General features: G+C 45.0%; 1 protein-coding gene across 2 annotated transcripts in view; it reads right to left on the reverse strand.

Annotated features, from left to right (window-relative positions):
* The window catches only part of LOC122795868 (hippocampus abundant transcript 1 protein-like), a gene marked incomplete in the record, with an annotated part of 997,490 nt that overhangs the window by 187,312 nt on the left and 784,359 nt on the right, over positions 1-25,819 (reverse strand). For both annotated transcript variants that reach the window (XM_044064280.1, XM_044064281.1), the window contains 1 exon segment: positions 2,774-2,886. In XM_044064280.1, the coding sequence (XP_043920215.1) occupies positions 2,774-2,886 (113 nt within the window).

Below are 25,819 nucleotides of genomic sequence, written 5' to 3' on the forward strand. Positions count from 1 at the left end.
TCAATGTTAGTAAATGTAGCATTGTCAGACTTGGCAAAAAAAGACAATTATAACAAATGGTTAACTCATAAAAATCACATCATCGTTACACATCTGGGGACAATGTTAGACAGCAATTTAAATGCTAACAACTGTTTATATACAGAAATCTGAAAAGCATTTTCAGAAGGTCATCTAGTTCTAAAGGGCATGTCTAGTCCCTACAGGGAGATCATTTTACCACTTTCTACCTCACTAATTTGACCTAATATTGAACGTAACAGTACATTCTGTAGCCCTCAAACAAGCTACCTGAAATAATTTAAAAAGATACACTTCCTTAACAGAAGCATTATCAAGTCAGAAAACAGATTATTCAGAAAAGCTTTATGAACTGTTTTGCCTATGTAACTTAGAGGTAGCCTCTGCCTGATGTAATGAGGCAAAGTCTGAAATAGTTCCATCTGATTTGGACACCAAAGACAATCATAAGGCTTTTTTCAGTTATGTTAGAAACCTGGGATGCAACTCCCAGACTTGTTCTGAGTTGATTCTAAATGACAAAAAATACACTGAACCCACAGACATCGCCAATATCCTGACAGACAGGTTCAGTGCAAACTTCTCCACCCCCTCCCCCCCAAAAGAGCAAGTATCTATCCTGGCAGAGGGCTGCCTCCCAAACATCTCTGATGCTCAGGTGAAGGCTGCCCTCTCCAAAGCAAAAAACACTGCTTCCATGGGACCAGATGGTGTCCCAGGTTGCGTCCTACATGAACTCCAAGAGGAACTAATCCCTCAAATAAAACAGCTATACAATCTCAGCCTCACTACAGGATATGTGCCCACAGAATGGCGTACAGCAACAGTGGTCCCACTCCACAAAGGTGGAGCCTCTACGGACCATAAGCCTGACTAGCTTAGTCTGCAAGGCTATGGAGAGGATCATCATGGAGCTCATAAACAAAGACACTGGGGACCTACAGACACTAGATCCTACCCAGTTCGGCTTTGTCAAGGGCAGATCCTGCCTTTTGAACCTGGTTGACTTCTTCGAAACAGTCACCAAAGCCATAGATGAAGGAAAGGTAGTACACACAGCCTATCTGGACCTTGCAAAGGCATTTGACACAATACCCCACTCGGGCATCATAGATAAGCTATCCAGCTTAAATATAAACCCCTACATGTCACAAGATGGGTCGCAAACTGGCTCAAAGACAGAACCCACAGAGTGAGAGTTGCTGGAGCCATGTCCGACTTGAAACCGGTCACAAGTGGCATCCCACAGGGTTCTGTCCTGGGACCACTCTTGTTCGGTATATACTTTTCCGAGGTACAGGCAAACGTGGGAGGACTATGGCTCACCAAGTTCGCAGACGACTGCAAACTGGGCGCCATAATCAACTCTCCAGCTGACACAAACATCCTTCAAAAGGTCTCACAGAGACAGATAACTGGTGCCAGCGCCATGGTTTAAAGCTAAATGCCAAAAAATGTATAGTCATACCCTTTGGCAAAAACAATGTGCCCACATAGGCGGAAACCCATTAAGTACAGAGAAAGTTATTAGGGACCTGGGGACCCAAGTTGATAGCAATCTCTCCTTTGAAAACCACATTGCCAAAGTGGTTAGAAAGACCCTCTATATAGCCCACCTCATCACGAAGGGTTTCACATCTAGATCAAGAGAGGTAATCGTGCCCCTTTATTCATCCCTCATCAGGCCCATCATAGAATACAATGCCCCTTTTGGGATGTTACCTTACCCGACACCTACAGCAATTAGAAAGACCCCAAAAGTATCTCACCAAGAGGATCAAGGGTCTCAAACAGATGCCATATGCTGCTCGGTTAAAAAAAACTCCAGCTCTACTCAGTTGCATACCCCCTACTTCGAGGCGATCTATGCCTGACATACAAAGCTATGTCAAATCCAGAATTAATGGACATGCTCCACCTCAGTAAATCTAAATCCCTTAGAGCCACACGCTCGAGGGACTTGAACCTCAGCACAGAAATAAATAGAACTTGCTGGAGGGACAGGTTCATAACCCAGAGGCTCCCTTCGCTCTGGAACAGAATTCCAGTTCATGTGAGGCAGAGCACCTCACTGAATCTCTTCAAGAAGAATCTCGATAGGTGGATGGGGGATCGTAAGTTTGTCCCAGGGATTACTCCCGTGTCACTATTAGACAGAGGCACAGTAAATTAAACCTTAAAAAGGGCACAGTATACTCCAATCAAGGGGTGGCGTAAGCCATACAGAATCGGGCTAGGCTTATAATTGCCCCAGGACAGATAGACAAGCATAAGTTGGATCAGATGGATGGGAACCTATCTGAAAATCTCTGCTTGGAAGGCAGTGTGGAAGACTTAATTTCAGACTCAAATAAACTAGTACTAACAATAGAAACAATGGAAAAACACACCACATACATTATACAATGCATTCAACTTGCTCTTAAAAAGGTCATCATGGGGTTACAGAAATTATGCTTCTTGAGGTCAATGTATCACAAGCTTAACTTCAAACTTATAAATCCATGAACTTAGAAACATGCAAACATGAGGAGAATACCCCAACATTACATAGATGATACCTGGAAATCAGGACTGAATCTCACATCTTGGGACAGTCAATACTTCCAAAACTGTGAATCGGTGCCAACAATTTTAAAGGAACAAGTGTGTATTAGTCTAGATCTTCTAATGTCGTCCAGAGTCCTGAAGGAATGCAAAGCAAGTAACAATATGACAGGAAGCTAAAAATTCAGCAACTAGGTAAGCTTACCATTTTTGGGATCCCAAGCCATACCAAGCCAGCTGCAACATCTGAAAGCCTAAACCAAGCAGGACTGTGTTCTTGTTCCCAATCGATCTCATTAAAAAACTGAGGAATAGAGTCTGAAAAGAAAGATGAAGCACTCTAAGATTACATCGATTTGGTCAAAGATGACACACTACTCTGAAAATGAGCAGATTCTTCTGTCTGCAAAAATGATTCAGACTAGTGACTGGGACACTGCGCATAATACAGTTTATTGTGTGTGTGTTAGTGTCTTACTAATGGTTATTAATACACTGTTTTGATAAAAAGATTAAAACAACCCTATACAGTTCAAATGGCCTTGTGGAGTAGCTCTTCAACATGAAGAAACAGCAATTATGCACTTACCACAATGGAATTTCTGGGTCTAGAGCTTTGCTTGAATTATTACCCTCAAAGGTCTCATGTCATGATACCACTTGAGTGTTTCTGCAGCTGGAGATAATGATCCATCGACAGGAATGAACAGATGAAATGAACAGGATATGGTAATGTACTTGACGAAAATGGTAAACTCTCATCCTCATCCATCTGTTATGACAACCCTCCCTCTCTACTTTCCACTTTCCAAACTGTCATTATAAAGGATCTGAAGGTTAGTAGTTTCCTTTCAGGAAAATACCTGAGAACAAGGTCTGACATCTTGGCAACAAACTTGAGCTAAGGTAGCACACACACAGGAGCACTGTTGTTGGCAAAAGATTTCCAGGAGCTCATGGCCACAGTAGTAGTTTTGCTGGCTCAGATCTGACAAGCATAAGTTGGATCAGATGGATGGGATGGACAGAAAGCAACTGTTTTATCAGTTTTAAGACCAACGAATAGGAGCACCATACACGGTTATGTTTTGAGCCCTATTTCATTAACCATTTTATGTTACCAATGTCCTTGTGTCCATCAGTACAGAAAAGCAAGTCTGCTAAGGACAACATAGTATAATTTAGGAAGGGAGGGATGTTGAAAACTACCAAAAAAACACCTGGGTGGCATCAATGCAGGACATTCCTGAAAATGGTGGAGCCAAACGATGAACGAGACCTGGACTGTACATTCAGCTTGTAGTGTGACAAATGTGTGAACTGTAGACCAAGTTGCTACTGCACAGATGTCATCAATAGGAACTCAGCTGAGTAAAACAGGAGAGGTAGCTAAAGCCCTTTAAGAATGAGCCTTTAGTTCAAGTAAAGCCAGACTCAGCTTGTCATCTGCAAATATTAAACAGTTTGAAGGCTGCCTAGACAGAGTGACTTTCAATGCACCTTGGCTAACTCTCGCTTTGGAGAAAGGCAACAAAAACAGCTGATCAGACTTCCTAATGCCTTTAATCCTGTTCAAATAAAATCTAAGTTGTCTATGACTGTCCAAGTAGGTGTAAATACCCTTTATTAGAAAATGTTGGAAATAACAGAAATAATACTGGCAGATTGACAGCCTGGATAATTTTAACTTTAGATGCCACCTTTGGTAGAAAACTGGGATTGGTTCTCAAGGATACCTCATCCTTATGGAAGACCACATACGAAAATTTACAGGACAGAGCTTGCAATGCCAAGATCCTCTTTTCAGAAGCAACAGCCACCAGAAAAATGTTTTTCCAAGAAAGATATTTTATATCCACTGCAGCTGCGGGTTCAAAAAGGGGCTTAAGTTAAGCCTTGCAGCATAACTAATGTCCCATGCAGAAAATGGATCTCCGATGGGAGGTATCAACAGGAAAGTTCCCTTTAAAAAGGCCTCTCAAATCTTAAAAGAAGTGATGTGAGATTGGTTGTGTCCAGTATGGAAACTGGAAATGGCTGATAGCTGGACGTTGATAGTCAAAAAAAATGGAGCCTTTTTGGAAGAGATCTGACAAGTAGTCCAGGATAGATGGAAGACCAGCTGAAAAGGGATCTATTCCCTTAGTTGATGCCAAACAGAAAACTTTTTCCACTTGCTAAGGCAAGTCTTTCTAGTACATGGTTTCGGAAAAGCTGTCAAGATATGAATGACTGAAGTTGGCAGCCTGGCATGTCTGGCCAGCGTTAAAATTGGAGGAACCATGCAGTTAGATTCAAGGCCTTTACAACCAGTTGAGGCTGTTGAGATGGGCAACTCAGAAGATTTGGATGAGAGCCCAGCATTCTGGAAGGATGTGGTAGATTAGGCCAGAGAAGGGGGAACCAAACTTGCAGGGGCCATAAGGGAACAATGAGGATTACCTTGGACTTGCATTTTCTGGCTTTCTGAACCATTGGCCTCCAGGTTTTCTGTACACCTCCCCCCCACTCCCCATACCCCTGATAACATTTTTTCAGAAAGCCATAAGGGAACAATGAGGATTACCTTGGCCTTGCACCTTCTGGCTTTCTGAAGAAATGTTATCAGGGGTATGGGGAGTGGGGGGGAGGTGTACAGAAAACCTGGAGGCCAATGGTGGACTAAAGCATCTGTGATTGACCTTGTGGAGAGATAAGGGCAAAAGAATTGCTGCACTTGTTTAGGTACAAAGCAAAAAAGATCACAGAAAGGCTGACCCCAGTGAATAAAGATTAGTGCCGCCACTGCATGACTGACAGACCACTCATGAGGCAGGAGAATGGACCTCCTCAGTTTGTTTGATAGAATATTTGAAGTCCCCAGAATATGCACTGCTAAAAGAAAGTAAAGGAAAGACATCACCCACTGCCACACTCTCATGGCTTCTTGGCAAAGTGGATAAGAATAGGTTCTCCCCTGTTTGCTAATGTACCAGACCACCACCATGTTGTCAGTATTGAAATAAATCACACCCTCAGAAAGGCAGTCCTGAAAAACCTGCAATGCAAGGACAACTATCCTCAGGTCAAAGACGATGATGTGAAGACTGGCCTCCATGGGTGATCATGGACCTTGGACAGTCTTCTCCTGGAAATGCCCCCACCTGAGCAGGGAAACCTCAGTGGTTACTGTAACCCAGAGGGGATAGTAGAGAAAAAGGTTGACCATTCAAAACTACCAACTAATATGCATCCTGCTGATGGGTGTCAGGCAAATTTGAACATGTAATGGGTACAACATTAAGGTCCATTGAACAGAGACGGTCCAAAAAAGAACTCTCATGTAAAAATCTTGTTTGGGGGAACTAATGCAATCATAGACACCATCATCCCTAGCAGCAAAATAATAAGGTTTGTGGGAGATTAAGGGTGGTAAAGGACCTGAACAGCTGCCTGCCAAATGGAAGATATCCTGGAGTTAGGAAGTCTGGCATTCTGATTGATCATGTTCAGTTGGCATGTAATGAACTATATCTGTAGTGCAGCTGTCAGCTAGCTCTTTTCTTAGCTGACTGTAATTTCCAGTTGATATAGAAAATGGAGCAATAAGTTCCTTTGTTAGACCAAAATATCCCTGATTGGAGTGGCAAGAAGCCGATCTAAAGAAACACTCAGAACTCTTGCAGCCCGAGATACACTACCACCACTGCCATGCATTTGGTAGACAACTGGAAGATATTCTGAGACCAAAGGGCAGTGCCTTGAACTGAAAATGATTGGTTCCCAGCCAGAAACAGAGAAATCTCCAGAATTGCCTCATTCATGCTAGAGATCTATGGAGCACATCCAGTCATTCTTTCTAAAGAGAGGCAGAATGCACTGAATCATGACAATCTGGAACTTTGTCTGTTGTACAAACTGACTGAAATAGCTTATGTCCAAGAATGGCCTGAAGTCCCCCATTTTCTTTGGATCTAAAAAGAACCTGGAATGACTCTGGATACTAACTGGTCTTGGGGGACCTGCTGGATGATGCTTTTTTCTAGCAGCTTTTTTACTTCTGTTGCTGCAGAGTCTATCTGACTGGGCAGTATGTCAGAATTCTTTCTCTTATTCTGAGAAGGGAAAGAAATGGAATAGAGTAGCCACTGATGATTAACCTCAGCACCCATCTATCTTGTATGAAGGCCCACCCGGCTTCAACGTGCAGGGATAAGTGACCCCTGACTTCCTCCACAGTGCAGCAGTTGGGCAACCCTTCAGGAGTGCTAGAACGATTTCTCAGTAAAGACTGAAATTCCTGATTTTGCAGTCCTCCTCTGTCTCTAGGGCAATGTCCACTGAAACTGCTCCCCCCACACTGCCTCGGGAGTCTGTCTACAGGTGTGTCCTGGTTAAAACCTTAAAACTTTCTGAACCATCTCTTTCCACCCATTTGGTTCCTGGCAAAGGTCATCTGAAGGGCAGAGAGGTGGATCCCAATGGCAGACAAGGTTTTACCATCTTGCTTGCTGCTGGTGAGAGTCTCCTTAAGCTTTGGCCTAAATAGAGTCGAACTGTCAAATGCAGCATTAAGGAAGGACATCTTGAAGCCTTCTGCAAAGTCGCATAAATGCATCCAGGCAAGACAGGAGATGGCTATCTGCCTGCTGCTCTAACCATACTATCAGCTGCATTTGAAAGCAGAAGCATGGATACGTTGGACTCCAATTGTAGGGTAGACAATTGGGAATTCACTACCTTTTGGATATCTGCCGATAAATTCACCTGAGAGGGATTTCTAGAAGACTCCCTCATTCAATTTCCGTTTGTGAGGGTCTGTCCTGGTCCTGCCTCAACTTGTCTGCCATTGCATTTTTTCCTGATGGGTATGTAAGATGCTTCGAGAATTATTCAGTGCTGTAGAGCTAACTCCCAAGCCATCACATCCATTCTACACAGGGGGTAAAGACCTGGTGCCCTCTTGTTTATGCACCACATCACCGTGGTACTGTCTGTAATCAGCTGTAATTGTAGTACTGGGACTACAGGTCATAAACAGATTCTACAGTACAGACGATAGCCAACACCTCCTACATTATACACTTAGGACTGACTAAACTGTTCCACAAGCCTTGCACCTTTTGCCAGATAGAAACTGCTCCCTAAACAAAAATGGAGGCATCTTACTGCCTCCACCAATGCAGTTATTTCTTGATAACCCAAAACTGAAATAAGAAAATCCCAGAGGATGAGAATGCTGGGTCCGTTAAAAAAAGATATTGAATTTTTATTACGTTATCCTTGTAAAACATGTACCCTAGAATCTGGAGATGTTCTCTAGATGAAGTCTCAAGACTGCCTGCAGAATAACAGGAAAGCTTTGAGATACAAATTCACCTTTTCCTGTGTTAGGGTTGCCTTTGAAAAGGAGTATCTAGAAGACTGTCTAAAACTATAATCTTTAACAAGAAGGATTTTTAAACATAAATCTGGAAGACTGGTGAAGGAGGGAAGAAACCCAATGTTGAGAACTTCTGACATTTGGCAAAAGACTCTGCAAGGATCAGTAAATGATCTAAATAAAATTAAATGGCTTGCAGGCTGACACGAGCTATCCCTAGAGCTAGACATTTTGTGAACAACCTAGCAGCTACAGCTAACTCAAAGGGTTTTGCAGAGAACTGACAATTTGACCCAGACACAGAATCTGAAAAATATGCTGAAGCCTGTGGCTATGGGAATGTGATGAGCATTTTTTTTTTACATTTGATGTTATAATAAAACTCAGAAGGGAAATGACTGGTAGATTCCGAAGGGTTAACATTTTGAAATGTTTTACTTTCACAACTAGTTGAGAAAGGAAAGCTCCATAACTGGTCTACAGGAAAACTCAGTCTTTGAAACCAGAAACAATCTGGAGTAGAAGCCTTACTCCCTTTGGTCTAACACAGCAGTATAATGACTCTAAAGGTAAAGTTGAAGAATCTTGTGTGCAAAATAAATAAATAAATAAATAAATGGATCAGAGGTAGGAGGACTTCTGAAAAGAGGTAAGTGTATTAGCGACAGCTCTAACTCCACTGAACCATTATTAGTATCCAATAATCTGAAACAAACTGTTTCCAAAGAGAAACACTGAGAACCAATGTTCAGTTAAGACTTCAAGATGTAGGAACAACAGAGGGGAGGAGGGAAGGAACGCTGGCAAAGTCATTCTGCTGCCATCTCTTTTTTGTTTCCTGTTTTCCAGAAGATAACGGGGATTTTTTAAGACAAAAAAAAGGTTTGTATGTCTATAATGTGGGGCTTGAAAAATCTTGCCACCTAAATTTTCCTCTGTTATCAAGCTGTTTTGAGAACCAGAGTAGTGGCAGGGCCAAACAAAACCGCACCATCTAAAGTACAGTTTAAAATCTCAGACACTTCCTTATAAGAAAACTGTGAAATACATAAGCAGACGTGCTGAAAACAGTAGCAGTAGTAAGTTCTTAGACTTAGTATCACTCTTCAAAGCATGTTACGACACAGGAGACATATTAGAAAATGTGGGGTTCGTAGGCAGGTACTAGGCTATCGGCCCAGGGGCCTATGCAAGCCTAGCCAATAAGGTTCCCTGGCTTTCGACACCCAAGAATGTTATTTTCCCCTGTTCAGCAGAGCCACAGAATTGATCCCCGGGGGGAATTTCCTATTTCCCATTCATTCATCAAGGTTTCTCTTGAAGAGTGCTAATGAGGAACTCTGCTTGACATAGATAAGTAGCTTGTTCCAGAGTATGGGAAGTCTCTGGGACAGGAATCTATCCCTCCACATGTTCTGTTTATTGTGGTGACGAGGTTTAGGTCCCTGGAGCATGTAGCTTGGGGGTTGGGATTCCTTTAGGTTCAGCATGTCCAACAGCTCTGGGTTTGACATAGCTTTGTATGTTAGGCAGAGATCACCACGGAGTAGGCGATATGCTACTGAGTAAAGCTGGAGTTTTTTGAGACGGTCAGCGTTGGGCATCTGTTTAATCCCATAATCCTCTTTGTGAGGTATTTTTGTGGCCTTTACAGCTGTTGCAGATGTCTTGTGAGGTACATTTCAAAAAGGGGGTTGTACTCAATAATAGGTCTAATGAGAGCCAAGTAGAGGGGAACAATGACCTCTTTTTTTCCTGGATGAGAACCCTTTTGCGATGAGATGTGCCACGTAGAAGGATTGCTTGACTACTGTGGCGATGTGATTATCAAAGGAGAGACTACTGTCCACCTGAGTCCCAAGGCTTCTTATCACACCTTCGGTGTTAAGTGGACTACCACCTATGCGGTAGTTCATGGGTATCAAGTTTTTACCAAAGGGGATGACAATGCACTTTTTCTCATTGAGCTTGAGGCTGTGGCTCTGACACCAGGCATCAGTCTCATTGAGGCCCTTCTGTAGGATGCCCACGTCATTCGGGGACTCAACTATGGCACCTAATTTGCAGTCATCTGTGAACTTAGTCAGCCATATGCCCTCTATGTTAGCCTGTACTTCCAGTAAACACCAAAACAGGAGAGGACCCAAGACTGAACCCTGTGGTACTCCACTTGTCACAGGTTTGAAGTCAGATTTGGAGTCTGCAACTTTTACATTGTGGGTTCTGTCAGTGAGCCAGTTGGCAACCCATCTTGTGACGTATGGATTTACACCCAGTTTAGTGAGTTTATCTATGATTCCAGAATGGGGGATGGTGGTGAAAGCCTTGGCGAGGTCGAGATAGGCTGTGTGAACTGCCTTACCCTCATCCACGGCTTTGGTGACTGTTTCAAAGAAGTTGATCAGGTTCAGGAGGCATGATCTGCCCTTCACAAACCCAAACTGGGTGGAGTCCAGAGTTTGGAGGTTACCAATGTCTTTGTTTATGAGTTTCAAGATGAACATATGTTCCATGGCCTTGCAAACCAAGCTCGTCAGGCTAATAGTGCGATAGTTCCTGGGGTCCGTGGTGACTCCCCCTTTGTTGAGTGCGAGCAATTAGTATCATTGTGGACCCCAATTGAGAAGCTTTCTGAATGACTTTGGAGAAGTGGAATCGGAGGAAAGGCATAAAGTAGCCCTGTTGGCCAAGGTTGTGCTAGAGCATCCATAGCTGCTTCCCCCTGATGTGGAGTCAAGGAGAAGAACCTTTTGCGTTTTGTGGTGTTGCAAACAGGTCGCAGCACGTCCCCATCTCCTGAAAACCTGAGCTGCTACTGTTCGTTTAGGGACCACTCGTGAGGAGAGAGAATTGTCCTGCTTAATCTGTCTGCCAATATATTTGATTTCCCCAGAATGTGGGTCGCTACCAAGAAACGGCTGGTAGCTACAGCCCATTCCCACACCCTCATGGCCTCTCTGCAAAGGGGGTAAGATCTGGTCCCTCCTTGTTTGTTTAGATACCAGACCACCGACATGTTGTCTGTGTGGATGGCGATTATGCCCTGAGGGAGAAACTTGTGTAAGGCCTGTAGGGACAGAAGTACAGCCCTCATCTCCAATACATTGATGTGGAGAAAAGTTTCGCCTGGAAGCCAGGAGCCCTGAACTAACCTGCCCAGACAATGCCCCCCCCCCACCCTGTCTGGGAGGCATCTGTCGTCAGGGTGACCACTGATGAAGGAAAAAGCAAAGGACTTCCCTGATTTAGGTTGGCTGTCTGCAGCCACCAGCGAAGGTCCCGTTTGCATGTTTCTGTAATCATAATGGGGTGATTGAGGGAAGATCCTGAAAGGACCATTGAGTCGATAATAGCCACTGAAGAATCCTCATGTGCAATCTTGCCAGAGGAACTAGAAGAACCGTGGCAGACATCGAACCTAAAACTTGTAGGACCATCCTGGCTGGGGCCTTGGATCTTGAAATCAGGGCTTGAACTTGGCCTTGTAAAGTTTGGATCCTTTCGGTAGGAAGAAAAACGCGCATCAATTTTGAGTCTATCTCTGCTCCTATGAACCTTATGCTGAGAGGGCAGCAAGACAGACTTTGACCAATTGAATGTAATTCCCAGGGTAGCACCCAGGGAGATGGTGGCTTTGAGGTTGTCCATTAGTAGATGACTGGTGGTGGCAGTCAGGAGCCAGTCGTCCAGATAGGGAAACACTTGGAATCCAAGACTCCTCAGGTGAGCCGTTACTACTGCCAAACATTTTGTGAACACCCTGGGGGCTGTGGTGAGACCAAAGGGCAGAGCACAAAATTGGAAATGACTGTCTCCTAGGCTGAAGTGCAGATACTTCCTGGGCCCGATGTATCGGTATGTGATAATAGGCGTCCTTGAGATCTATGGAGCACATCCAAACATCCTTCTCCAACAATGGGAGAATGGATTGTAACGTGACCATTCGGAATTTGGATTTAAATGACGGATTGGTTTAGTCTGCTGAGATCAATATTGGTCTCAGGTCCCTGTCTTTTGGCACTAAAAGAACCTTGAGTAATTTCGGATCCGATCTGGTCTGTGGGGACCGGTTGGATGACTCCTTTTTCTAGCAGCTTTAAAGCTTCTGCGGCTGCAATTTCCCTTTGACTGGGTGGTGGGTCCGGGATTTTTTTGGACGGTGGGGGTGAGTGTGTGAAGGGGATGGTGTAACCTCCGGCAATAATCCGAAGAACCCATCTGTCCTGAGTGATTGACTCCCAGGCTTTTAGGTGCTTGGCAAAACGGCACCCGACTGGCTCCGGAGCAGCACAGCCGGGCAATCCCTCATGAAGTGTGGGAGGCTGAAGAGCCACGAAAGGACTCGCGGTCTCCAGAATTGCGGGGCCCTCTGCCGCCTCTGGGACGGCGTCTCCCAGAAAAATTTCCCCGTCCTCTGCCTCTGGAAGGGGAATCTTCCTGCTGTTGATGGAAAAACTTACGAGATTTGCGGAACCACATCTTCTCTCCTCCTTTAGCCTTGGGATAAGGCCGAAAGGGAGTGGAATAACGTGCACCTACGGCAGATAAAGTTTTTCCTTCTTGCTCACAGCGGGTAAGAGTGTCTTTAACCTTAGGTCCAAATAAAGAGGACTCATCAAAGGGAGCGTCGGCGAAGGAAGACTTGAAGGCCTCCATAAAGCGACTAAGCGGAGCCAGGCTTGTCTCCGTGAGAGCCATGCCTGTGCCTGCGCTCTACCCACCCCTTCGGCCGCATACGAAATGAGCCTCATGGACGAAGTTAGAATTGAAGCAAGGATAGCCAACTGAGAGCTAACCGACTGGGCTAGCTGCTCAGGTAGGTTACCTGAGAGGGAATCTGACAGCTCCTTGACCAGATCCCTCTGAAGCCTGGTAAAATGTGCCAAATAATTCAGAGACCTTAAAGTAAAGGCCGCTGAAGTCAGGGCACGCTTCGCATCGGGTCCATGCTCCTAGACTCCTTATTAGGAGGATGGACGGACGTTGAAGCCTCTGCCACGTCCTGTTGTGTAGCAGATGCCACCACCATGGCATCTACAGCCACGCCTTTAGTGAGGAACTCCTTCTCGGGTGGGGCAGACAAAAATTTGTTAGGACGAGAAGGGACTGGTTCCACGGTATCTGGATGTTCCCACGCCTCCGACAAACTAAATCCAGGAGCTCGTCGAGGGCGGAGACACCCAGGAGGCGGAGGGCTGAGCCCCAAGGCCTTGAGGAGCACTGACTCATCAGCAGAGGGGGTTTGGATATCCAGCCGCCTCGTTGTTTGAGGATCTCTAAGATGTCTGCAAATGAGACATCATCCGAGGACGACTGGGACCCCTCCGCATCATCAAGATCAGTGTCCGATGTAATAGACTCGGGAGTCCACGTGCTTCCTCTTGCACGACCTCTTCCTTGGGGTTCCTCTGAAGACAACTCCGAAGAACCCTCAGGAGGAGGGAACCCCAATGGGGTAACCTCAGGCCCAGGGGCTCCGCTGCCTAAGGACAGGGAACTGCCAAAGACCCAGTCTCCACGCCCAGGGAAGGTGCCGGTAAAGCCGGAGAGATGGCCAAGAAGACTTGGCCAAGGCACTCCTCATAGCTCTGAAAGCCGGACCCCAGAATCCTGGGAGTGTCCGGTCCCGAGCCATGATAGCAGACGGAAGTCCCGCAGTCAAGCACCGAGAGGGAGGCTCGGAACCGACAGCATAGGTCCCGAAACATCACCCCAGGTCCAGCTGAAGAAGTCCGTGTACCAAACTCGGACCCGAGGCCGGGTTGGAGTAAGGGTCGGAGCCGACCCTAAGATCTCCACCGGCTCCAACAGCACCTGCTCCGACGGAGCCGGCGGTCGGAGGAGGAACAGCAATGACATGGGCATGCCATCGGCTCAAGCCAACTGGGTCGGAGCGAAACAAATTTTTGAAAGACTGGGGACTGTAACAGTCTTTGGAGCACCCTGTCTATGTCCGAATCTGACATCCTCGATGACCTAGAGGATACTGAACGGGTTCGAGATGGCCTCTCCAAGGGCCCCAAGGGGCTAGGGGACCAGCTCGAGGCGACTCGATGACTATCGGCGCAAGGAATACCACACTAGTTTCCATCGGTGCCGAGGAGGACTTGGCGCCGAAGAGGAAGTGTCTGAGCGGACAACCTTTGTCGGCTCCGAGACCAGTGGAGCCGACGGTGACTCCGCCTCGATGCCCCAGCCATCGGCTCCGAAGCCAGAGGAGTCGAGACTGGTGGCATCGAGGCAGACTGTTCGCCTCGGCTCCAAGTCCTTGGAGCCAAGGAGAAACCTGCCTATGTCTTTTGGCGGTCGGATCCGACGGACTGGTCGGAGCCGACGCCTTCTTTTAGCGGAGAAGGAGAGGATGCTAAAGCTTCTTGAAGGAGGGTTTACAAGACCTTTTAATATGAGCTTATTTTTCCTCTCTTGGAGGACCCTCGAGGAAAAAGCGTGACACACGCTGCAGGACTCCTGCAAATGCTTTGCACCCAAACAATAAACACAGAGAGAGTGGTCATCTGTGATCGACATTTTAAAGTTGCACTTGGTGCACTTTTTAAAGCCTGAAGGCCTAGGTACCTGAGACATTCTGAATTAAAGTCCAAAACACAGTATAAACACTGTAAATTATTAAGAAATTCTCTCTTCTTTGACCTTTTTTAACAAGAAAGATAAACTATCCACAGTATAAAGGATCCGAGATCCCTAACAAAACAGAAGTCACCTACAATCAAAAAGACCGGGAAAGGCCTTTACACACAAGAGGTACTCCTAGTCAACACTCACAACACAAGAATTTACTAAGTAAATTCCACCAAACTCACTCAAAACACAAGAATAGCTGTTAAAACAGCTTTTGTTGAAGAAAATAGAAATTCTGACAGAAAAACTAGTGAAATTAATCACTACTTAGCTCAGCCAGCTCGAGACCACGTCTTCACTTGTTAGCGGCAAACGAGATCTGGGGGACTGGTAGTGGTGCATCCTGGGATATAATAAGCTCAGCCAATAAGAGACTTCGCTCTTTGGCATAAGCGTCAGTGAGCCGAGGGATCGGCTCCGAACCCATCAGTCAGAATGTAGGCGAGATAGGATCACATAACATCAAACTGTTTCCAAAGAGAAACACTGAGAACCAATGTTCAGTTAAGACTTCAAGATGTAGGAACAACAGAGGGGAGGAGGGAAGGAATGCTGGCACAGTCATTCTGCTGCCATCTCTTTTTTGTTTCCTGTTTTCCAGAAGATAGCGGGGATTTTTTAAGACAAAAAAAAAGGTTTGTATGTCTATAATGTGGGGCTTGAAAAATCTTGCCACCTAAATTTTCCTCTGTTATCAAGCTGTTTTGAGAACCCGAGTAGTGGCAGGGCCAAACAAAACCGCACCATCTAAAGTACAGTTTAAAATCTCAGACACTTCCTTATAAGAAAACTGTGAAATACATAAGCAGACGTGCTGAAAACAGTAGCAGTAGTAAGTTCTTAGACTTAGTATCACTCTTCAAAGCATGTTACGACACAGGAGACATATTAGAAAATGTGGGGTTCGTAGGCAGGTACTAGGCTATTGGCCCAGGAGCCTATGCAAGCCTAGCCAATAAGGTTCCCTGGCTTTCGCCACCCAAGAAGGTTATTTTCCTGTGCCCCTGTCAAGCAGAGCCACAGCACTGATCCCTGGGGTGAATTTCCTATTTCCCATTCATTCATCAAGGTTTCTCTTGAAGAGTGCTAATGAGGAACTCTGCTTGACATAGATAAGTAGCTTGTTCCAGAGTATGGGAAGTCTCTGGGACAGGAATCTATCCCTCTAGCATGTTCTGTTTATTGTGGTGACGAGGTTTAGGTCCCTGGAGCATGTAGCTTGGGGGGGGGGGTTGGGATTCCTTTAGGTTCAGCATGTCCAACAGCTCTGGGTTTGACATAGCTTTGTATGTTAGGCAGAGATCACCACGGAGTAGGCGATATGCTACTGAGTAAAGCTGGAGTTTTTTGAGACGGTCAGCGTTGGGCATCTGTTTAATCCCGCAATCCTCTTTGTGAGGTATTTTTGTGGCCTTTACAGCTGTTGCAGATGTCTTGTGAGGTACATTTCAAAAAGGGGGTTGTACTCAATAATAGGTCTAATGAGAGCCAAGTAGAGGGGAACAATGACCTCTTTTTTTCCTGGATGAGAACCCTTTTGCGATGAGATGTGCCACATAGAAGGATTGCTTGACTACTGTGGCGATGTGATTATCAAAGGAGAGACTACTGTCCACCTGAGTCCCAAGGCTTCTTATCACACCTTCGGTGTTAAGTGGACTACCACCTATGCGGTAGTTCATGGGTACCAAGTTTTTACCAAAGGGGATGACAATGCACTTTTTCTCATTGAGCTTGAGGCTGTGGCTCTGACACCAGGCATCAGTCTCATTGAGGCCCTTCTGTAGGATGCCCACGTCATTCGGGGACTCAACTATGGCACCTAATTTGCAGTCATCTGTGAACTTAGTCAGCCATATGCCCTCTATGTTAGCCTGTACTTCCGAGAAGTAAACACCAAAACAGGAGAGGACCCAAGACTGAACCCTGTGGTACTCCACTTGTCACAGGTTTGAAGTCAGATTTGGAGTCTGCAACTTTTACATTGTGGGTTCTGTCAGTGAGCCAGTTGGCAACCCATCTTGTGACGTATGGATTTACACCCAGTTTAGTGAGTTTATCTATGATTCCAGAATGGGGGATGGTGTTGAAAGCCTTGGCGAGGTCGAGATAGGCTGTGTGAACTGCCTTACCCTCATCCACGGCTTTGGTGACTGTTTCAAAGAAGTTGATCAGGTTCAGGAGGCATGATCTGCCCTTCACAAACCCAAACTGGGTGGAGTCCAGAGTTTGGAGGTTACCAATGTCTTTGTTTATGAGTTTCAAGATGAACATATGTTCCATGGCCTTGCAAACCAAGCTCGTCAGGCTAATAGTGCGATAGTTCCTGGGGTCCGTGGTGACTCCCCCTTTGTTGAGTGGTATAACTGTTGCTATGAGCCACTCAGTGGGTGCAGAGCCTGATGCGAGGCTGTGATTGAACATGGTGCTTAGGTGGGGGGGCCACTCCGTTCTGAAGTTTGTGTAGAATGCAGCCAGGGATGTTGTCTGGTCCCATGGATGCTGTATTCTTGGCTTTGGAAAAAGCAGTTTTTACCTGCTCAGTTGTGACTGCAGGGGCACTGCATTCTTCCGGTATGGATATGGGCCCTTTAAGGGGTGGGGGTGGGGTAAAGTTGGCACTAAATCTATCAGCCAGAATGTTTGCGATATCAGTTGGTTCCGTAATTTTCGTGCCCTTGTGCTGTACCTCAGAGCAGATCTGGGTGTTGCCACTGAGATTCTTGACAAAGCTATAAAATGCTTTGTGGTTGTCCTTAGTCACTGGCAATCTTGTTTTCATAGCTGGCTTTGAAGGATTTTATGAAGGATCTCAGCTTCTTACTGAGGCTGACTAGGGAGCTCCTCCACTCATGGGATTTTACTTTTTTGCAACAGTTTCTTCCTTCTGTTGTAGAGTTTGTTTATAGCAGGGGACCACCAGATTGGCTTCCTTTTTTTGGTGGATAGTGTTTTGGTTCTACTAGGTAGAGCACAATCCATGCACTTGTGTAAGTGCATATAGAGTGCATTTGTATAAGATTTGGCAGTATTAACTGTATTGTCCATTTGCATGGGTGTTGTGAAATTTGCCACTTCTGTCTTAAAAAGCATGAAGTTGGCTTTGAAGAAATTTTTTACAGTGGTTTCCTTAATGGGGGGTGGGGGTGGGATGTTGATATCTATGGTGATTAGCTTATGGTCGGATTTGACCAATGAGGAGTTGACTTCAGGTGTGGAACACCGGTCACTCATGTTGGTAATGACTAGGTCTAGGATATTATTGCCCCTGGTGGGGTTGTGGATAAGTTGATCCACGGCATTGGAATTTATGAATTCTAGAAAACGTTGAGTGAAGGAGTTGGTACACGAGTAGTTTTCCCAGTTAATGGTGGGGTAGTTGAAATCGCCCATTATTCGGGTGTTTGGTTGAACCCTAATATTTTCCAGTATATCAAGAAAAAAGGAGTGGGAATCCTCGGGCATGGTGGAGGATCTGTAGCTAGCTACAATATGGATTGCAGTTCTGCCCAGAGTTAGTTGTACTTAGATAGTTTCGGATGCATTATATTGAGCAACTAGCCTGGAGGTGTGGATATCCTTAATGAATATGGGCACACCTCCACCCTTGGTGTTCCGGTCCTGGTTAGATGGCCAAAAGGTATGGTATGAGTTAAATCCTGGAAATGCAGGGGTGCTCTCTGGAGCCTTGAACCAAGTTTCAGTCACTGCACAGATTGATGTTCTCCATTTCTAGGAGTGCCTCCAGTGAGTGCATTTTGAAGTTTAGACTTCTAGCGTTGAGTAGCATTACCCTCAGTTGTTGCTTGCCTGTATCTGTTACAATGGTGGGTTTGTCGCTTGTACCTTGCCTGAGGGGCGGCAAGAGCCTTAGCCAGTATCCAGAATCCCACGGGTGACAGGTGCAGGCCATCTCTGGCAAAGCATCATGGCCTGTTGACCATGTCGTCCCAGGCAGACAGATACTGGCTCCCCTTAGAATGACACCAGAAGCTTAGCCAATTGTTGAAGTCGATCATTTTGTCCTTGTACTGCTGTATCATTCTGAGCTACTCAGGGCTAGGGTCATACCTGCCTGGATTACAAGATCAGAGAGCTCCTTCATGTCTCTTTTCATGTAGTCCAGGGAGGTACGTCTCAGGTCGTTCACACCAACATGGACAATGACTGAATCATATTTGTACTTGTTGCGGAGTGACCCGAGTGCGTGGGTTATGTGGCGGATCCTGGCACCCGACAGGCAGCTAACAGTAACCTTCTCCTTGTCTATTCTGGTGAGTGGAACATCAGTGTGCCTGACTACAGAGTCACCTATGACTAATGTGTTAGGCACGTTGTTTTGCCTTATGGGCTGTGTTTGAGTGGCACACTGGGTCTGTGTGTTGTGTCTTTTGGGTTCTGTTGAGGGGTGGAGGTGGCTTGCATTTCTGCTTTGGAGGTCTCTGTTGCTTGGGCAGATTCTTATTGAGAGCCTCCGAGAATGTTTTCGTGTATCTATGTGGGGGTTTTGCTGGTGGTGTTATAGTGCGACTTCGTGATGAGTGTGGTGTGGTGCAAGCATTTATCTTCTCCTCTTGACTCAGAAGTTCAGTCTTGGGTTGAGAGAGCTTTGCCTCCAGTTTGGCAAGATAAATGCATCTCTCACAGGTTGTAGTGTTGGGTGGCAGGAGGAGAGGGTGTACATGAGCCAATTGCTACATTGCCCCAAGATGCCCAGATTCATCAGGTAGACAGGACTGAACACTGGGAGCTGTCCCTTGGACAAGCCTGGGTAATCAGACAGAACTTACCTTTTGAAGGAAGTGTGACAGAACAATCACATAAGCTGTCAACTAACATAATAAAATGGAAGAAGGAAATTATCTTATGAAATCTGTCCAATACCTTACATTCTTGTCTACAGGAGAAGGGTTTGCATTATGATGCTCTGCCTGTTTTCTGGACTGAAGGCTAAGGGTCAGGGTTATTGCAGATATCGTTTAACAGAAACTAAAATGCTGGTATAACAGGAGGAGTGTGTGTAAAATGAGATAAATTCACTTACAGCATATCATAATATCTCCTCAGTTTGGAGAGGGGGACATCCACTTGTTCCCCACAAGAATTCATCCTGGAGCTAGTCTTTAAAAAGGATAACTCCAATAATGGGAGTAGGAAAGGGCAAAGTTCCCACTGAATAAGAGTCTTGGCTTGAAAAACAAACGAAAAAATAAAAAAAAATCATTGCATCTATGTCAGAATCCTCTGACATTTCTTCCTTTGGAATATACTGACAGTCAGTCTTAATATGCATTTCTCCAATACAGAAAGCCTGCAATAGTCTCCTGGCTACAGTAAAAAATAATACTCATGAACAGGCAAAATGTCACTGGATGACCATGAGCTTTGTGTAGCTGGCAGGTGCTGTATCCTGGGCAGGATAAAAGTCATATAACCACAGGCTACTGCAGCAGTAAGAATGATGTGTCTTTCCAAGTATGTGCCAGAGACTCTAGTGCAGGCTCACCTAAGACATGCCATTCCCCAGCACTCAAAGATTTTATGATTGAATTAGATTCATTTTTTGGACACCTAAATTTGGAAAGCATTCACACACTATTACAGAATGGTCTACTTTAGACCTCGATTCTGAAATCTGTAGAAGTATGTTGAATAGGAAACAGGGTATTGAGAGGGCTGAAAAAATTTGCAAGGCAATAATCAAAAGCAGACATCTATGATTTGGGGAGCATGAACTTGTATGCTGTGTACTAAATGGTAAATTTGTCTGCGGGAATGTTAAGTGTATTGTGTGGATGGGAGGGGATTTTATTTACAACACGCTTTTGTGCATGAAACCTGATTTGTATATGTGCCTTTTGCATTTCACTTGAGAATTGCAACTACAGTCTCCTCAGTTGTATCTACCTATGGCTATTCATAATGCAGTTAGATGATAATGGGGGGATTGAGTTTTAATACAAAATTTAAGGCATGCTGGCGGTAATGGTTACTTTCTGTTCTTTACTTCTGAACATTAACTGTAGCCTTCACCATAGCTTGGCTATCCTGAATATAGTTTAATTGACAATGAAGAATTTGGCATGCAAGTATTTTAATTTGAAGGCTAAGGATGGGGTGTGGGTAGCAGTAGTACAAGGTTTAACAAATCACACAGACACAGTAGACGAAATGCAAATCACTCTAGCTGTTTCATCAGCTTTAAAGCTATGCACTCCACATATGCCACTTTCATGTGTGTGTAAATATACCTATATCTACGTATGTGTACAAAATGTGTGTGTGAGTGCATGTGCGTGTATGTATGTATGTATGTAGGCATGTATATATATATATATATATATATATATATATATATATATTCACACACACACCTGCACTTTTACATATTATATTAATTTTTTGATCTTAGGAATCACTCAGTTCTGGAATAGTCCCTACACCTGCCTGGTTTCTTCAAGTCTTTCATATCTGAAATATTTGACAAGATAGTTCTATGCTGGACTTTTGGTAATTTTGGGACAGCTCTTGCTGTACAACAGCTTTATTTTGACAACTTCAGAAGTCTCCCTCCACCGCTCTAACTATTGACCACAACAATTATTGCAGTGAATCTTCTGCAACAGGACTCGTTGTGGGGAACTCTGACTATGACGTATGGCTTCGTTCAAATGGTTTTGATTTCTTCTAAGCAGACTTCTATTGCACCATAAACTACTAAGGATCTAGGTTCAGTTGCCTAAACAACCACTTCACTTTCACAGCCAGGGTCACAGGGCAGAGGGATAAAGCTCTGACTAGTGTAGGCGACAAGAGTTTGATTAGTGGCTTTGGCATCTTAGGTTCTGGCAAGGAAGGACAGTGTATGTCCATGACTAGGGGGTACTTAGTCAGGCACACCTTGTAGGTGATCCCTAGTGGAGGCTGGAGATGCACAAAGAGGGTGTTGTCTTAAGGAAAATCAGTGTGTGGGGGGCAGGACCTTGGCTGTTGCTCCACAGAAGCAGGACGATACCCCAGCATGTTCTCATTTTGAATCTGTACATGGACATGATCAAGTGTGTACCGGGAGAGATGTTACAGCATGAACAGAAAACACTCCTTGTTAGCAATACAATACTGAACCAAGAGTCTCAATATCATCACCAGCCCTTGCAGCAAGTATGGGAGAGATAAAGAGTGCCTAGTTAACCCCAGTGGATAAGAGGAGGCCCTGGTGGCCGCAGATGATTGGTTGTGAAGAGCACAGGAAAAAAAAAAAAAAACTTCACCTTCAGGCTGCACACTAACATGGTTTTTACACTCTTACTTCTTTGCCTCCAAACCTTAACTTGGTGGTCTTCTACAGTGCCTATCAAGCAATATTTTGGTTGCTGCTAATTTCTTGCCGGCAGTTTTTCTTCTTAGTGTAGATTTTCAGGCATCATAATGCAGCTGAAGCAAGCAATGTGCTTTTTACTGTTCTGCCAAACAGCAGCAGCTGCAGTGGTGTGAGTGCCTCCCTACACTAGGATATCTACTTATTCAAAAGTAGCAAGACAATAATTCTCATAAGCATCTCTACATAGGATATCCATTTATTCAAAAGTAGCAAGATAATTCCCATAGGCATTGTTACAACTCGGCCACATAATTCTTTACTGTTTGGATGGTTCTTTCCATACCCCTACTGGGCTGAGAATAATGCAGACATGCTGTTATATGTATGGATTCCTATTCATGCCAAAATCTACTGAATTCCCTGACTCCAGTAGTACAGGACCAGTGTCAGGTATACTCTCTCTTGAGAATACAGTATGCGCTGTTGCTGTCAGCTTGATTAGTTCAGAGAAAGTGCAGTTGTGTACACTTACCATAAATGTAGATGTTAGAGTGTATTCCCTGTTGCAGTCCTGACTTGTGGGACTTCCTGCTGCAGAAGCCCTTGGCTGGCCTGATCAGCAGAGTAAAAATCTCCCTCCTCCTAAAGCTGGTGGATGTCTTATCACACATCAATATGTTTAGATATAAAGGGAGCTACCCAATGTCATGACATCATTTTTTCTTGACCCCTAGAAGGCAGGAGTTCACAGAATTAACCATAAGCAAGGATCAAAGGCAGAAAATGGGCCCTGCAGGGAGAACAGCCAGGGGATCCTCTGGTTAGTGAAGATAGAAGCAGACTACTACTGCAGGCAAAGGGAAGGAGGGTGGGAAAGAAGTCTGCAGCAGTGAATACAACTGAATATCTATATGACATGAGGGTGGAAGGAAGATTATGGGGAAGAGAGGATGCCCTGCAGGGTGGCAGTGGAAAATCCTGCTCTAGACTTGGAAAAAGCTGACAAGTGGTAGTGTTTGGTAAAGGTGCGCAGAGATGACCAGGTAGCAGCTTCCAAAATGTCTTTGTAGGGACTCCTTTCAGGAAGGCAGCAGAGGTAGCAGTGGCACTAGTATAAAGTGAGTCCTGACAGCTTCTGGTGGCTTTTTACCATGATGACTGTAACAAAAGGAAATACAGTGAGAGACTCTCTTGGAAATAGTTTGTTTGGAAACTGGTTTCCCTTCAAAGCCAATGGCAAAGGACACAGAGTTGGCCTGATTTTCTGAAAGATTTAGTTCTGTCAAGATAGTACTGGAGCTGTCTGTGCACATTCAAGGAGTGAAAGACTCTCTCCCCCGGGTTCTAAGGATTGGGGAAGATGGTGGGCAAGTATACAGCTTGATTTAAGGGTGTGTCCATGACCACTTCAGGCATAAAGGATGGATTAAGCTCTGAGTGATGCTCTGTCTGGGTGGAATATGAGAAATAGTTCCACTGCCATGAGAGCCTGCAGCTCAGAGACCCTCCTAGCTGAGGTGATACCATCTTGGCAGTCTTCCAGGTTAAGCAGAAGTTGCTAGTTCAAGGGGGGGGGGGTGCAGTGTCAATATTTCCAGAACAAAATTGAGGTCCCACTGAGGTGTGGGTTGTCTCCTGGGAGGTCTGATATGAATCACTCCCTTAAGGACTTGTTTCATCAGGGGTGGGAAAAAGGGATGTGGGCTGAAATGGCAGTGGCGTGAATTTTGATGGAAGGAATGTTTAGGCCTCTGTCAACCAGGGTAGCCAGGTAATCTAAAATGGCAGAGATACTGGTTGAGTTAGGATCGAGGCCTTTCTGCTGGCACCAAATGGAGAATCTTTTCCATTTGCCCGAGTATAATTTCCTAGTACTAGACCTTCTAGCTTCCTTGAGAATGGCTTGAACTTGTTTGCTTAGGGTATGCTCAGAGGAGGATGTTGGGTGATTATCCAGGCTGACAGTCTGTAGGTTGGGATGCGCAAACCTCCCCTTGTCCTGAATCAGAAGGTCCACTCTGACGTAAACACCACAAATTTTCATTGGTTAAACTCAGTAGCAGTGGGCACCAATGCTGCCAGTCTGGGGTTATCAGAATAACCCTTGGGCCTTCTTCCCTTAATTTTAGGAGGACCCAAGGAGAGGAGATGGGGAAAAACACAAAGGAAGAGGTGGCTCCAAAGAAAGGAGGAAGCATCTGTCCTCCAAGCTGTGGGAAGTTTGCTCCTGGAACAGGATCTTTTTAGTTGAGCATTTTATTTGGTGGCAAAGAGGTCTACATGTGGGGATTCCCATTTCTAGACTATGCTGAGAAATGTTTCCTGATGCAGATGCCACTTGTGGGGGATCCATCAAGTTAAGGCCGCTCCTGAGTGAAGGCCAGATCTTTGAGGAGCTTTGACCAGGTTGTGGCTTGATTAAGACCGTTTAGATATGGGGTAAATCTGGATCCCTCTTGTTCAGAAGAAGGTGATCACAGGGGCTAAACACTTTGTGAAGACCAAGGGAGCAGTAGACAAGCCAAAGGGCAGTGCAGGGAATTTCTGCAAGATTCCTCTATAGGAATGTGCAAACAAGCATCTTTTAGGTTCAAGGAGACCATTAAGGCCTGAGGGGCTATCATGGGAAGAAGTCTTTGAAGAGTCAACATTTTGAATTTTGGTACCAGCAGGGACTGATTGAGGATGGACAGGTCTAAAATAGGGTGCCAAGAGCCTTTCTTTCTGGAAACCTGGAACAAAACCCCTTCCCTATATGGTGTTCTTGTACTGGTTCCACTGAGCACTGTGAGCATAGGTTTTGAATCTGAGAAAGGACCTCTGCTCTTTGATTTTGTGGAATATCTGGGTAACCTGAGTATCTTAACGGTTATTTGAAAGCGAGCCTATAACCATTTGAGAAAACATTCAGAACCCACTTGTCTGAAGTAACAAGGGACCAATTTTCTTTGAACAGGGATAGCCTTCCTTCTAATCTTCCTCCTATCTTTTCTGTAGAGAGTGGGGAAGGTGGAGAGGGGAATTAAGAGTCATTGCTGCTCTCTGTCAAGGCCCTGTTGCCTAGAAAGTACAGTTGTGTACACGTACCATAAATGTAGATGTTCGAGTGTATTCACTGTTGCAGTCATCACACTTTGGTCTTAAACATTGTATCCCAGGGATACATATTCTACCTCCATTCACTGCCAACCCCAAGCGGATTGCCAGACCTTACCCCAAACCACTGGGCAGAGGCCCAAAAGCAAGTACCTTCAATTCTCAGTATCAGGGCTATTCAACCTGTTCCAACAGAGCAAAGGGGACAGGGTTTCTACTCCAGACTGTTTCTGGGGCCCAGAAAAGAAAAACTCTTGGTGCCTTATCCTGGATTGGTCAAGTCTCAACACTTTCCTGGTGGTACCAAAGTTCAAAATGCTTACACTCCAACAGCTGCTGCCTATGCTAGCCAAGGACTCCTGGCTGGTCACCCTAGATTTAAAAGAAGCTTACCTGCATATCCCCATAAGGGGATCTTGCAGGAAATATCTACGTTTCAGGGCAGGCTCTATGCACCATCAGTTCTCTGCACCTCCCTTTGGCTTATCTACTGCACCCAGGGTATTCACAAAGTGCCTGGCTTCAACCACTGCATAATGCAGGCAGACAAACATTCACATTTACCCATACTTGGACGACTGCCTGATTCAGGCGGACAGTCAGGAATTGCTACTTCAGCACCTGACATTTGTAAAGAGACTCCTAACTTCTCTGGGGTATACCATCAACGAAACAAAATCACATCTGGTACCCAGCCAAGAAATTGTATTCCTGGGAGCAAGCTTGAACACAACTTCCCAGATGGCATTCCTTACTCCAGAAAAGCAGGTTTATTTGACAAATTACTTCAAACTATTGGCCACCCAATCCCAGCTATCTGCAAGAAAAATACT

This window comes from Protopterus annectens, chromosome 2.part2 (genome assembly GCF_019279795.1).
Source record: "Protopterus annectens isolate FY-2018-M chromosome 2.part2, PAN1.0, whole genome shotgun sequence".
Taxonomy (NCBI): domain Eukaryota; kingdom Metazoa; phylum Chordata; order Ceratodontiformes; family Protopteridae; genus Protopterus; species Protopterus annectens.